The sequence below is a fragment of the Pararge aegeria genome, chromosome 10 (assembly GCF_905163445.1).
Source record: "Pararge aegeria chromosome 10, ilParAegt1.1, whole genome shotgun sequence".
In the NCBI taxonomy this organism is placed as follows: domain Eukaryota; kingdom Metazoa; phylum Arthropoda; class Insecta; order Lepidoptera; family Nymphalidae; genus Pararge; species Pararge aegeria.
The window spans coordinates 14,054,346-14,070,326 of NC_053189.1; the positions used below are offsets into that span (position 1 = coordinate 14,054,346).

At 35.3% G+C, this 15,981-nt stretch overlaps 1 protein-coding gene across 1 annotated transcript; it reads left to right on the forward strand.

Annotated features, from left to right (window-relative positions):
• Positions 1-14,146: 14,146 nt before the first annotated feature.
• LOC120627060 lies at positions 14,147-14,605 on the forward strand. Its single transcript, XM_039894899.1, has one exon. The coding sequence runs from the start codon at positions 14,147-14,149 to the stop codon at positions 14,603-14,605; it is 459 nt and encodes a 152-aa protein (XP_039750833.1).
• Positions 14,606-15,981: the final 1,376 nt, after the last annotated feature.

Sequence of the window (15,981 nt, forward strand, 5' to 3'; positions counted from 1 at the left end):
TTTTCGAGTAAAAAAATACATTCGAGTAAAATAATAAAATCATTTACATTCGTCAACATGTTAGCGAGAACATCAAAAGGATTTGAAAATAAACCGATTAGAGGTATAAATACTCCCTAACAGGTTAGCCCGCTACCATCTTACTACATCATCACTTACTACACGTTGAGATTGCAGTCAAGGGCTAACTTGTAGTAGAATAAAAAAAACAAACTTTTGGGATTGTATATTTATAAGCCAAAATAAAGTGATTTACGTTAAAAACTTAAAAAAAAAAAATTGGCTTTTTGTGTTTAAAAAAAGTATGAATAATATTACCTACCACCTTACATAATTCGTTTCCCTTTTGCCTTCGTTATAGACCGAAGAAAAATGAGAGTTTGTCTTTTTATTTTTTATCAACTAAGTAGATGCATTTTGCAAGTGCGCGTTTGCAGTGCAAGTTCAAATTTCATGTACCTGAAAGTCAAATTTTATATATCTAATTGTTTAATTTTATTCACACGATTATTAATTAAATAAAATATAATTTTTATTAATACATAACTATAACCTAAAATAAACTATTTAAAAACTAAATAAAATCTAAAACGTCCTCGAAACCAACGCAGCGAGGCACAGTTCCCAAGATGCTGGCAGCATTGCCCCTTGCATTGTTTAATTATATATTGTCCTAAAAAGTTCTTAAAAAAAAAATTGCTTAAATAAAAGTAAGATTTTTGCGTACTTTATATAGGTATAGGTAAGCCGTGCCATAAACCTAAGAAAAATACAAGTATGTACCTATTGGTTTTAGATAAGAAAATGTCATGACTGACGATAAAAAAACTCACAAAGCTAACTTTATACCGAACATTTCTTTGATGTTGTACAAACAATAATTGATTGATGGCTCAACCCTGTCAGCAGCTCGGTAAAAAATGAATAAGCACAAAAGATCAACTTCGTATGGTATAATTTTATTGAAAGACGAATAAATAGGGTCGAGGCAAGGAGTGTCACTGTGATATCGCATCATATACATGCGTAAAGTGACTTTAGATCTTTGGACCTACTTCATAAGAATATGAAGGGCACCCTATATACCAAAATCCTATAGGCTGCTGAGTTGAAGCCTCGCTGCTATCGCATGGCATGTTGCGTCTGTCTTATATAAAATCCTAGACCATTGATGACGACGACGACACCCGGAGGTGTCTGACACCGTCTCTCAGAAGAGTTAAGTGTAGTGAAAGTTCGTCCGGGAGGGGTATATAACGGGTTCCCCGGGCGTCTAACAAAGCCAACAAGATTGACATGCCGTGGTAGTTTTTAGTTTGGGTATACCCCTTTAGAGCGCGGAGTCCCACATAACCTTCGTCCTGCCCAAGGGTCGGAGATAGCAACAAAGGTTTTCAACCACGCCAAAAAAAGTGTATTGAAAGTGCACCCGTATTAATATTAAATGACACACACTGATACAAATTTTGATCCACAGCCAGTGTTCATCATTTGTCTGTGGATCAAATTCATTTTTGTTTAGAATAGCTTTACAAATACATTAATCCGAAATACAAAGCTATCACGAGTGCCCGCATAGTGATACTTTAACATTTAGCACGATGGGTCGATGCCGTTTTGTTTGTTCAATGACCCAGTCAATAGGCAGTTATATAGTCTATAGTTTGTGATTAAAAAAAAAATTATGAAGTGACAGTTGAATAATCGTTTAAGTCCAAACCCGACTTGGAACAGCGTTAATAGTACCGTATCTTATAATCCCTACTTCCCTATCCCTACTAATATTATAAATGTGAATGTAAGTTTGTTTGTTACGCTTTCACGCAAAAACTACTTAACCGATCCTCATGAAACTTTGTACACATATTCTTGGAAGTGTTAGAAGTAATATAGGATACTTTTTATTCCGACATTAAGCCCGGTTCCTTTGGGAGAGGGGATGAGTGTTTTACGATTTTACACCATAACTCCGACAAATTATAACCGATTTAAATAATTATTTTTGTACTATAGAGGTTATAATATGTGTTTAATTTTGCCCAAACTGCGGTTGGAGTTAGAGGACAGAACTCCACAGCGGACAGCAGCAAAACCCTGATTTAAGGCTTAGCGATACTACATACTTTATTTTTTTTAAATCTACAACTAAATTTAATGCCACATTAAAAAACAAAATCAAACGCAGATGAAGTCGCGGGCAACAGCTAGTATATTATATTATTATATTATCTATTTTGGTGGTATATTATATATATTGGTGAAGGGAAAAATCGTGCGCAAACCTTTATGCTTCTCCATAGCGATCTCAGGGAAGTGTGAACTTATCCGCACTTGGCCAGCGTTGTAGACTACGGCCTAACCCTTCTCATTATGATACCCGTGCCCTGTAGTGGGCTGGTAACGGGGTTGATAATGATTATGATATTATCTATATCTATTCTGATATTAGAGAGAGGAAAAATTTCTTTGGGTTGTGTTTACCGAATAGGCTTCGAAAGTATTGGACATATTTTAACCATTCCTTTACCAAAAGAAAGCTAAATTATCAGTTAGTAATAGACAGCATTTTTTTTTTATTGGTGACCCTTACGAATAATGTAATTAAAAGTAGCAAAATTTAGCATTTAGCGTTACTTGGCGTACGCTGAGAAAGCTTATGGTGATACATAAAAATTATGTTCTAAATTAACAACTTATTTATTTTCTAGAAACAATTTCCAGCTCAATTTATAAACAAACTAAATAACGTGGACGTAGTCGTGGGCAACAGGTACTCTTATATATTATGCTTGGGATTTTCCACAAGTCCAACTGTTCGCATTTGTATCCAGTCAAACGGAGGGAGTTGGTATAGAAATGCCCCAGCCCAGAACTGTGATCCATTTGGTAGATTTTATTACAAAGAAAAGTGCTTTTAACTCTGAACCGAGAATTTAGCTTTTACACCGCCTGCTGCTATGAAATTAATAGCCTCATTCATTATCGCCGTAAAATAATTATAGCGAGAACCAGCCTCGGCCAAAGCTGTATTATATTGTAATGATATGAAATAAGAGAAAAGAGGACTTTTTCTGCAAACTTTTATTCTAATTAATTAATTAAAGGTTACCCAATTACAAAGGATTACTTTCTAGCACTGCTATAGAAGGGGTTGGAAGGGTCAATGGTAGATAGCACCCCGGGGTATAATAACAATTACTGACCAACTAAGCTGTAAAAAATGTGAATTATTGCAGCTACTTATAAATTAAAGCTACTAATGTTATCATTCTTTTTATTATAAAACCTTTTATGAGGGTACTTTTTTGGCTTTTAGTATAAACCTTTAATAATAATTTTAAAAAATGGCATCATCCGCCTATTTATATCCAAGGCATAGTTTTCCCTCTCATAAGGGAGAGGGGTTTAGAGCTTGAGCCCACCATGTCCCACGTATTAGGATTATTCAGATTTAAATAGGGTAATTGATAAGGGTAAACATTCAAAGGTGGTTGCTAACGCCAACTACGGGCTTCTTATTGGAATTAATAATTTGGTCAATTGTTCACTATATTATCCAACTATTGGCTTGATATTTTAAAAGCTTTTTTTTAACTTGCAATGTATGTACCTATATATGCTAGTTTGGGTAAAATCTTAAAGCAAAAATTTTGAAGCAGATATCTTCAACCGATTAAGCTGAAATTTTTGTACACCTTGACGTGACGTCATTCTAAATTCAACATGGTGGCACACCACAGATGGCGGACTAGCGTTAAATGCACTTCTATAATTTGGGCTTGAAATTAAGCCGTGTGCTAGCGAATTTTAATAAAGTTTCAGTTCTTCTTCTTCTTCTTTCTCTGGGCTTGTCTCCGTACTTGGTCGTCCGGAACCTTCCGTTGTAAATACTGCCACTGGTACCGCTCCCCGCTGGATTACTCCAGCCAGCCGAGCTTACTCCAGAAGCTTAGCAGGCCGTCCAGGCCGACCGGTCAGAGTGTTTCGGGGAGTGATGCTGGGGAGCCAAGGTATGCTGCGCGTTGCTCTGCTACTCCTCTGCATCTGAGCAATACGTGAGTCGGTGTTTCATCTGCCTCCATGCATGCTCTGCTTAGAGGACTGTCGGTTATACCTAAAATGAAATGGTGTATGTTTAGTCGGTAATGCCCTGTTATCATGCTTACTACAGTCCTTACTTTGTTCCGACTTTGTTTTAGTAGTTTGGATGTTAGTCGTGTGTTAAGGTTTGGAAAGGCCTCCTTTGTATGCTTAGACTTTTCGTTAATCCATAGCTCTGAGTGTGAGGATTGCGTCTGTTTATGTAGCCATGTTTTATATTCACTGAAAGATATTGGTAATAAGTTCCGGTCCTACCACTTTCAGCGATGTCTCCAGCCGCGCTAGTTCGTCGGCTGCGTCATTTATCATCTTTCCGTTATGGCCATCCAGTCGTATCAATCTCAGTGTTACTGTGTTTCATTGTGTTAGGGTTTGTAAAACAGGGTGGCAGTCTTGAAAGATTTTTGTTTATGTTGATGTTGAAGCCTTCCTTCCTGTTCAACATCGCACGCACTCCGCTTGAAAGACAGAGTTATTCCTCCTGAGCGCTTGGGCTAAAAGTTACAGTTATCAGAAAACGAGGTAAGAGAAATAAAACATGTGGGACAGTTTCCAGCAGTAACGGTAAGTACCTACTTACTCTTTAATTTCTAGGTCCGCACGCTCCAACCTAGACGCTTCGATCGTTGCTTTTGTCAAAACTTTCACAATTCTGGAGGAAGACAGGCAGGCAAACAACCCCGGGGTACAAGGTATATTGTGTAGGATAGTGGAAGTAAATCGGTGATAACGACAAATATAATTTTTGCAAACACAGCAACGAACTGAAGAGGGAAGACTGTTTGTCAGGATGTTTTGTTGAAATGCAGAGCCCTAGAAAATTTAAACATAGAACAGAGGCTGAAATAGGCTAATTCTTATCTTACCCTTCGTATCCCGTCAACGGCCGATATAGCCTTGAAGACAGCTGCGTCCACCCGCAAACCTAATTTTATGCCTCAGAAAACATCAACGAAATAAATCTCGCAATTTCATTTTACTTGACCAATATTGTCAGCAAAATAGATTATGCTTGAGATTCTGTATGAGGGCAACACAATTTGTACATTAATAGTCCTGACAAATAGGCGGAATATGTTGTGGTTTTTCTTGCTCTGACATTTTAATTTTTAAGATGTTAAGCCATGTTTACTTGTAAGGTTCTTAAGATTTATATACAAATTCAAATTCAAAAAGGTTTTATTTATGCAGACCTTATTGCAGGCACTTATGAAGTATTACATACATTTAACATGTTACACTAATTTTAGTGATGGTGATAACTGCATTCGTTAATTTAAAACTATAGCTAGGAGGGTTTCAAACGCGCCCTGGTCTAAGAAGTGCCCACAGCAAACTTAACCAGGTTTTTTTTGTTATCACCATCTCACAGTCTAGTTAATGTTGGGCTATGAAGTAAGAGCAACTTATACCCAAGCTTTTTTGTCATAAATGTAATCCTTAATATTATAATAGGATTTTTCTATAAGCTTACGTTTTATATAAACTTTGAACTTATTGGGAGACATCTCAAGGATTGCATCTGGTTATTTGTTATGAGAAGATATAGAATTACCCTTAAATGAATTACAAATTGTATGCAGCCTAAACTGCACTAAAAGTTTATTTTTACTTCCAATAATAATATTGTTACAGTCCAAATTTAATTTCAATACATTTATGTGTGATACATTTTCGTAAGCAATATCTATCTACGACAATTTTGTCGTAGTATGATATAATTTACATCAATATAGCTTAAACAAGCTATATAGATTGGTAGGCCATCTTGTAGTTATAGCTAAGCTAACTTTTGTCTACCTCCCTGGAGCAGTGGTAAGTGCTGTCTTAGAAGTGAGAGGTCCTAGGTAGGAATTTATTAAGTAACGCCTAAGCAAAGAAGATGCCTAGGCATACCTTTCAACAATCGATTTTCACTAGGCCACTAATTTCTAAATTCTTTTATCATCTGTCTGCTTATTAGTCCCTTAAACTTTACAATCCTCCGAATCGGTGTCTCACCTTTAGATGGTGCCTAACGTCGTTGCTGATCGCATAGGAGTTCGTGAAACGCTTTATTTTTCTATAGGAATCTCCGAAATCACGGGCATAATTATAAGCATATGATTCCCAAATAACAAAGAAAACAATAAAGACTTTGATTCCCTTGGCGTGTATTTCGGCTTCTGACTGGCGCATACCTCAAAGACTAACTGCGGCCATCCGCGAACCTAATTTTATGCCTCATAAAGTCTCATCTAAATGAACGACTAATTTACATTTATTTTATAGTTTAGTTACAAAATAAAATACAGCCATTCAATTTGTTACAAAGCATTGAGATAATATGATCAACCTTTTAGTTAATATACTTTTTATTTATTTATTATTTTATTATTATTATTCCTGGGCAAAGGCTTAATTTGCCATGCAAGAGTGGGTTTAAGCTTATCCAATACGGATGGGCGTGTTATTTTAGCCTGAAAATTAATATTATACAACCGTTTATAGCTTAGTTAATAAGGCTTTGGTTTCGATCTAACTTTACGGAGTTATGTGCGTTCTTAAATTAAGCAATCAAACTATCACTTGCTTTAACAGTGAAAGAAAACATCCAACAACGCAACGCTAACCAATCAAATAATCAACTTTATTTTTAGCATAGAGTTATTTGAAAAGACGGAGGGTAACATAGTAGCCTATGTTACAAACAAAAATGAAATATATATTTCGAAATCTCTCTCATTAAGTTTTGCATGACATACTTTATTCAATTGAATATTAAAATTTTTATATGTTTTGGGGCGCTAAACATTCTAGTCACTGGTGTCGTTAAAAAGGCTATAATATTATACTTTACACACCCTTAAATTGTGTCTATGTTGAAGGTCAGGCAACCAGAGCAGAGAAAACATGATTGATTCCTATATATACGTAGCTAAATTTCTCATTATTTCATTCCTGCAACACACGTCTCTACCACTTCATCCCCGCGCCATTAGAAACGCTATTAACGCTTTTATTCCAGTTAAATAAAGTACAAATAAAAAATACAACTTCCGAACACTAAACAAACTTTCACATTTGAATATGGTGCCACAAGGCTACCGTTTAATTTTTTTTTCAGCCGCTACCATTCCGAAAGACATGAGAAGTGTAATAAATTTATGGGATTTTTTTTGACAGTTACGTAAATAGTGCTCGACGACACATAGCATTGTTCAATTTACTTTAATAATGACTTGATATTTATTAAGTTTAAAAAAAACCAAAAGCACAACACGCTTGTTCTAATATTGCGTAGGAACTCGGACGTTCTGCCCCCGTCTGATACCTATTGCCTCGAAGACAGCTGCGGTCCGCCGCAAACCTAATTTTATGCCTGAGAAAATCTCTACGAAATACGTACAAAATTACATTTTCTGTCCACCAGTAGTATGACCTGTATGTACTAGGAAACTCGTAATGGCAATACAGATTAGATTTTGAGACAGGCAGAGTATGCTTAGAAGTTCCATACAATCACTGTTGCAAATAAGAATAGTTCGTCATGCTTCAACAATGTAGGATCTACAAAATGTGCAACTATAGATAATAGCAGTTTAAAATAAATAATACATTGATTATAAATTTAAAAACCTCTCCCACACATAATCATTCCCTTTCAATAAAGTGCAAATTATTCTACTAGTCAAGCGCTTTCATTTGATACCTGCGTACGATATAGTTGTCCCGCCCACTTCCATTTAAAGCGGCAAGCCATTTCAGCTGCGTCTATTAATTTGGTTTTTTAATAATAATAATAGTGATAAACAATTTTGTAGATATTGGGTCGCCTTGATGGACCCACCTGTGGATGAAAAAGTGCTCACATTTTCTTCCTAGATTTAAGAGTATTTCATTATATAACAGTGGTGTCAGAGGGTGCCTTTCATATTATACCTCAGTTTATCTGCTTTTTTTTACTGAAAAAAAGAATCCTTTTAATTCACTTCCAATTTTCTTTTGCAATGGTTTTCTATAAACTTAATTTTTTATTCAATAGCATTATTCACAACTTCTATATAAAGCTTTTTACCATTTTGGTGACACGACCCTAAAAATAAGAGCAATTCTAATGATAATGAGATTTTATCTCGTAGGATGATTTCTGGAGCAATCAAAAACAGGTGTTAAGAAAATTCGAATTATATTTTTACACCTTCAAAGGCTACGTGACTATTTCCTGGGCCCAATGAGATTATCGGGCCATATTGAAGCACGTAGTTGTAAAGCTATCTAAAGAAGTCAGTCAGTTTATTTCCGAGCACCGCAGTTGGCCTTTAAAGTCACTGTAGATTGTCTGCAATAAAACTACGGTTTTAGAGTCAGTAACACTACACTTTTGACTGCGTTCCCTCTTTTTAAATTTGAAAGAACTTTACACTTTGAATTTAAGCCCCGTGTTTGCATATAAATCACGGAAAATTATTTAAGCTACGTCGTTTGGTCTCTTTGAAATCGGTTTAGTAAAACCCGAAACTAACTGGAATAAGTTCCTGAGAGATTCTCCATAGAATCTGCTTTCCAAACTGATCATGGTGGTAGTTTCGAAAGAACAAACCATCATACTCAATTTATTCTTTTTTTAACGTGTTTTACATTTGCTTCGAGAAAATATTAAATAATCGACATAGGCCTGATAGAAAACGCATATAATATTGTTTGCATTCGTGGTACGTGAACCTTAACGTAACGTGGGGCTTAATTGGCATAGCACTCAGGCCACGATTGCAGGAGATACGGAGAATCTTGTAGGTTCTGAAATTTTTGCGTGCATCATCAATTTTTTAGATTTATTTTATACATATTTACTAACATTAATCTGTTTTCATTTTAAACTTTACGGTTATTCCACTAGTATATAACTGTAAATTCAAATTAAAACCTTTGAAAACAATTGATATTGTATCGAAATTCAAAATGGGTGGTAGAATGTAGACTTCATAACTACGTTAACTGTACAATTTCAGCAAGTCGTTCTGTAATTATTCTAATCGTAAAAAGTAACTATTACTTACGCAGTATTACAGAAAATCATTACTTGTACATCTTAAACAAGTTACAACTTAGATAAAGTCTACAAAATTTCTTAACGACTCGATAGGTTATGACTGAAAAAACTTACGCAATTTCAGGATTTTTTGTAAAATAGTAAAAGTCAAAGATGTGTTTCTTAATAATTGCTTAGATTAAATACCTTTATTTAAAAATGCCACCCAATTACTGTATCTCTAATTACTTGACTTTATGGAGTAACGGTCATGTATATACACGTGTTTTTTCCTATATGTGATAGAAATATGAACCTTCACGGCTAGCATGGGGAAGACACATTTTTCTCCGCGGGAAAAGGATACTATCTTAAATATCTTGTCCTACAGCTTTCAACTCTCCGAGCATTGACGCACAAGTGGTATTATTATCAGAATTATATACGTGTAATAATAAACGGGGTTAAACTGCTTCTATTCCCTGTTGCCGTGCTTTGAAAGGTGGACATGTTAATTTTATCCCTTGTCAGGTGATCAGAAGATATAATTTTTGTTCCTGCCTATGCCAGCCGTGAAGTTATTTATGCAACTATATAACCACACGGCTAGCATAAATAGCGTCGAAAATCGTGGATATCATCTTGGAACTTAATTAAAAAAAAGTGCTGTGCAAAGGTTATAGGTTATTGGAATGCAGTGTATGTCGTCATTTTATTGATCGATTCTCAAAGTCCACTAAACTACTTGTTAAAAACTATACCGAACTATATCTGCTAACTATTCCGATACAAATTGTCAACGAACATAATTTCGATTAATTATTATACTACTACTTAGAAGGTAAATTAATAATATGAATTAATAACAGATTTCTAAAAATGCTATTTCTATTTAATAAAATGTTTGACGTACCTACCTATTATGTAAAGCTATGGTTATCAAAAGTTAAATTATTTCCACGCTTTACGAATATTACTGCAAAAAATATTACAATATAGAAAAAGTAAGTAGTATAACTTTCTTAACAACTCTTCAAAATATCTTTCTCGGAATAAACCCAATTATGCTTATTAAGTTGCTTACATTCACATATTCGTGCCTATATATATAAGACATGTCTTATCAAATTATGAGCTATTCTTATATATATATATATATGTATATGTATAATTGGAATCTCTGAATCGGCTCCAACGATTTTCATGAAATTAAGTATACATTAGGTTTCGGGGGCGATAAATCGATCTAGCTAGGATACATTTTTAGAAAATGTCATTTTATTCGTGTTTTACCGGAAGTAATAACCGATTAGGTGCAGACGAAGTTGCACGGCTCAGCTAGTAAATAATAATATGCCTAACTGAGAATAGTTTTAGGTCCCTATTAAATCTTACTTTGAAGATAGTGAAATAGTCATTAACAGAACACATTATGGATGCCGGGAAGGTATTCCACACGTTAGCTGTACGAATGAAATATGAGGAGGCAGAGAGCTTCGTGTGTATGCTAATCACGTAATGGTGTAACTCTCAGTCTTCTGGTTCAATGGCAATGAATGAAAAATTTCGCTTGTGTTATCTTAACAGACACTTAACGCTCTTAAATTTCTTTATTATTCCGCATCGCCACATATTAGATAATAGCACGTAATTTTTTTTTTGTAATTACAATTACGTACAGACTTATTCATCGAAAGGAAACTTGGAGCTCAGCTTGTATACCTAAATCTAATTTCGAGAAAGTTTACTATGGAAAACTATATCTATAGTTATAGCTCATCGACGTGAAACTCAGTTTTAGGTACACAAAACGCGCGAGAACAATGGATTTTTCCGGGGTAAACGGTTTTCTATGTGTTAATCCAGGGTAAAATCTATTTCCATTCTAAATTTCAGTCAAATCCTTCGAGTAGTTTTTGGGTGAAAACTAATAGACCTCCATCCGTAGGTACATCGTATTATAGTAGGTACATATGTATTTGGTATGTCTCTCAGTTTAATAAACTTTGAACTTTTATAGAGAGTATTAAAAATAACTGTCAGGCATGCAGGTTTCCTTACGATCTTTACCTGCACCGTCAAATCAGGTTTTTGATAGCTTATATAACGTACTTAACTCCTAAAAATAAGACTATTAAACCTATTACCTTTACGTAATCGGGTACAATAAATAAAAAAAAAATATGCTTAAACCCTATTTTGTCAAATTTGAATGGTTCTGTTGATCTAATCCCGTAGATAAGTCATATATCATCCCAGTTTCACTTCTAATAGAGGAGGTTTCAATTTTGTTTTTCCGTACTTAATACCCGACAAGTCAAGCCATGTCAAGCTCTCGCGATCGCCCCAAGCGCCCGGTGACGTCGTACCCCTCATTTTTTATTTTATTTAGCCATGTTTTGTTTAAGTTAATAGGTAAGTTCGGTGAATTGTACTAGGTCCCCCAAAATAGCCCCTATTCCTTACCACTTATTACGATAATGATTGTTAAAAAAATTCATTAATTTCTATTGACTATTTCTTAATGACAAGGTTGCTTGGAAGCACACCGCTCCCTTTCATCTCTCGCAAGACAAAATAATTATTGTAACAAAGATTATGTTGGAAAAAGGCAGCTGCTGAGTTTCGTGCCCGCTTCTTCTCGGTAAAATCTGCCTTTCGAGCCGCCGGTTGAGTCGCTACAAACAAGAAGACTTGACGTTTGACAATGGGTAGGTCTTCAAGAAATAAATACTTTTGTTTTTTTTTGGTTAATAAGGAACGTCCACAAGTTCCAGTAGTAGTTGAGATATTTGTGACAGAGCTCGTCCGGGGAAGAACTAGCACCATGTTAATTTCTGCCGCTAAGCATCAATGCTGTGTTTCGGTCTAAAGGCACGTTGCAGGACGTGTTCCCTCACTCCGTCACTTATTACGGTCTAATTCTTTCTCATTGTGAGATGAGGCCCGTGCCCTGTAGTGGGCCTGTAACGATATGATGTATAAAGAACGCGGACTGATATTACCTGATGGTAAGGGGAGGGGTTTAAAAGTTTATTGCATTAAAACACCCTGTTGGGTTTCTAGACGGCATTGTAGCTAAACAGCCTATGCTTTAATAACAAAATAGAACAAGCGTACGCTAAAGAGGATAAAAACACAGGCGTTGGATCAAAAGAATTATTTAATATCCTCGCGTAATGTATATATTCATATTCTATTGTGTATTGAGTGCGACAAGTTTACTTGTCGCACTCAAACAATAATTTGAGTGCGACAAGTTTTAAAATGGGCAAACGGTTCTTTTTCAACCGCAACAGCGAGCGTCAAGATACTACTTTACCCGCATGAGTGATACAAAAATATAAGCGCATCATTGTTATCTTCTAACAACGAAAAATGACATGGATTTTGTTTTTAAAAATATTAAATCTTTATTAAAGAAGATTAAATAAGATAATGTAGTATGATCAAATGGAAAATATAATAGGTATGGGATTAATGCGCAATCCAAAGTACGACCTTTTTTTTACCTGTTTACCGGGTTATTCCGGACTCTTATCAACTAAAACCCCATGGTGTTAATGGCTTAAGCCTGGTCGAAGGCCAATTTCCTGTCTGAAAAATATGCGCCAGTGGTTTACAATAAGTACGAAGTCACTGTTTAAAGCAGCTGATAACAAAGTTGAGTTAGCCCCAATGGTTGCCAACTTCTGGTAGGAGATGGCACTGGAAGAAGAAGGTGTTATTTACTAAATCCATGTTAAGGATTTGTGTGTAGTATATGTTTGGCTGAACCTCTTAACCAATCTTAATGTAAATACGCAAGTTTCTCAAAAGCCATAAGTGACTTATCTGCTGCTGCGAATGTTTAAAAAAAAATCACGATTCTGCATCGCGACCCCAAAAATCGTGATAAATATTTAGCGTGAAGCGTACCCCTACAGTATACTAGAAATTTATTCAGATAAAGCAGTACCTACGGCGGCGCGCGTGTTCGGAATGGCGTCGTAAACGTTCTCTTGACATCTGTGGGATCACGAAATTGGTCACTAAACTCGCTCGTTTTATGTCATAGTGTATGAGGGTACATGTATACCTATTGTGGTCCCGTATGTTAATGTTTGTATAATAAAATAATATTGTACAATGATTTAGGGCATCATTACAAACCCAAGCACCTCTCCGCAGGCGATGGGGGAGCAACAGATATATGTATATCATGTTGGAGCTAAATCTAAGTATTGGTGAGGGCGTGGCCAAAAATTTTTAAGAAAAATATATGAAAAATTGATATATTTAAAATATACATAAAAATGTATATTTATATACAAATATATATACAAATTATAATTTATATACAGCATACGTAAACATGTATATTCAAATTCAATCGCTCGGCGCAAGCGCCGCGTAAAGACGTATACAGAGTGATTTCGCTTCAAAATTACTAACGATCGTGCGCGTGGCGCGGTTGCATTATTTTTTTCTATTATTGATTCATGCATATATACCATGCCTAAATGCGCTAAATGTAACAAAGTGATAACGAAAAAGAGTCCAGGATTGCAGTGCGGACGATGTAATAAATGGATGCACGGGGAATGTGTTGCTCTAAGCCACGATCAGCTGACAGCTTTACACTCAACGGAAGCCGATTGGAAGTGCCGTGGATGCGTCGGATCCTCGAAGCAAAAAAGAATGTCAGTGATTCTGCCGGATCCGGAGGAAGAAGACATCACTGACACTGATTCTATAACAGCTGGCGTGAGCCTTGATTCCAACAGCCAGAAAATATTGGCCACCGTGTTATCTACGATACGCCATGAAATACGCGACTCAATACAAGAAGAACTTAAAAGAACTTTAAAATTTTACTCCGATAAAATTGATGATTTCCAAATAAAAATAGATAACTATGAAGAAAAGATTAAAACAATTGAGAACCAGTGGAAAGATTTAAAAAACAAACATATAAATATGAAAAATAATCTTGAATCTATGCAAATAAAATTGAATACCCTCGAACAAGGAAAAATTGAAAATACCTTAGAAATGAGCGGAATACCAAAAGAACAACAAGAAAATTTATCTGAAATAGTAAGGAAAATTGGAAATGCTATCAATCAAGATAATAATGACATCAAGAAGATTTATAGAAAAGAAAGTAAAGGGTCGGCATCTCAAAAAAGACACTCTTCGGTCGTTGTGCTGACACTCCGAGAGGGATGCAGGGACAAATGGCTAGAGGCAGCCAAAGCATGTTCACTCTCTCCAAGAGTAATTGGGAAGGATGGAGAAGGCAGAATACATCTGCGAGAAGCTCTCACTCCAGCAACGGCATACCTTTTATGGAAGACCAAGTCTGAGCTCAAGGATACCAACCTAGTGCAGTTCGTATGGTGTAAACGCGGTAATATATTAATTAGGAAGTCCGAAAATGATAAAATCTTTGCAATAAGATCGGAGAGTGACGTCGAGAAGTGGGTAACGGCGCTAAAAAACAAAGCCTGAATAATATAAAGGTCTGAATATCCATCAATAACCTTATAGCTTAAATATCTACTTGTTTTTTTTTTTTTACTTTTTGTCTGTACTACATCGTAATGAATAACAATGATTATAACTTATCAGAAGGTAATTTTGATTCTTGGAACGAGTACATTAGTTCTCTTCCAAAACATAAATTTGATTACATTAACAGTCAACATAAGATCACTGTTACTCAATTTTTCCTACATAGAATATATAATCACTAACAGTCAACGTTGTATAGATATTATTGTATTATGTGAAGTTAATATTAGAGATTCAACTAAAAACCTGTTTGAATTACCACAGTATAATATGTACACGAACTTGCGAAAATACAGAAGAGGGGGTGGCGTAATTGTATACGTACATAAAAAACTAGCATTTACATTGTTACCCTCACCTACCCAGTACTTTGAATCTGTGACTGGTTATATACAATTTAATCATTACTACAAACTAAGCTTATGTTCCGTTTACCGTCCACCAGATACTTGTAAAAGAAGATTCATTTCAGAGATATCGTCGCATATTTCTAGAACGACGGATAAATCCGACTTACTACTAATAGGCGATATTAATATAGATTTTAAAAAAATAACCAGTACAAGTGCGACCTACTTAAACGAAATGTCAGACTTAGGTCTTGGCTGTGGTATATCCCAGTACACTAGAATAGAAACGAAAGGCCAACTTATAACTCAAACATGTATAGACCACGTATTTACGCGGCTCGCCTCCGCTATGCCTGTATACACCGCAACTATAAATGAACCTATAGCCGACCATAGTATAATAGCATGCACGATTATGTGCGCGAGCGCAGTTGACGTGCAGCGACAAGGTCACCGGCCCCGCGTGAACGATAATTCAAAGGCATCGCGACTTATTACAATATTTAATAACAAGAATGTATCACAGCAACTAAGTCAGGTTGACTGGAGCGCAGCGCTGTCATTCAACTGCCCTACTGAAGTTTACAGCTTTATTTGCAAGCAGTTTAATACTATTTACAGTAACTGTTCGCGAGTTACAAAACTAAACGATAATAATAGAAGTAATTGCAAATGGATAAATAAAAAAATACTTAAAATGTGTTCTCAAAAGAAAAAATTATATTTAATATGGCTCAAGAATCCAGAAAATATTGATAACAAAATTTTATACAACAAATATAGAAATAAAACAAATAAATACATAAACTATCTCAAACATAAACACATTAGGGATGAAATTAGGAAATATTTTAGAAACTCTAAGAAATTATGGAATTTAATAAATGAAATATGTGGCAAATTTAGAATATCAGTCGATGAACTACTATTAAAATCTTTTAACTTAGAAAAAAATGTTCTAGC

Coding starts and splice junctions, on each gene's coding strand:
- LOC120627060 (XM_039894899.1), top strand. CDS start 14,147: ATGAGCGGAATACCAAAAGAACAACAAGAAAATTTATCTGAAATAGTA.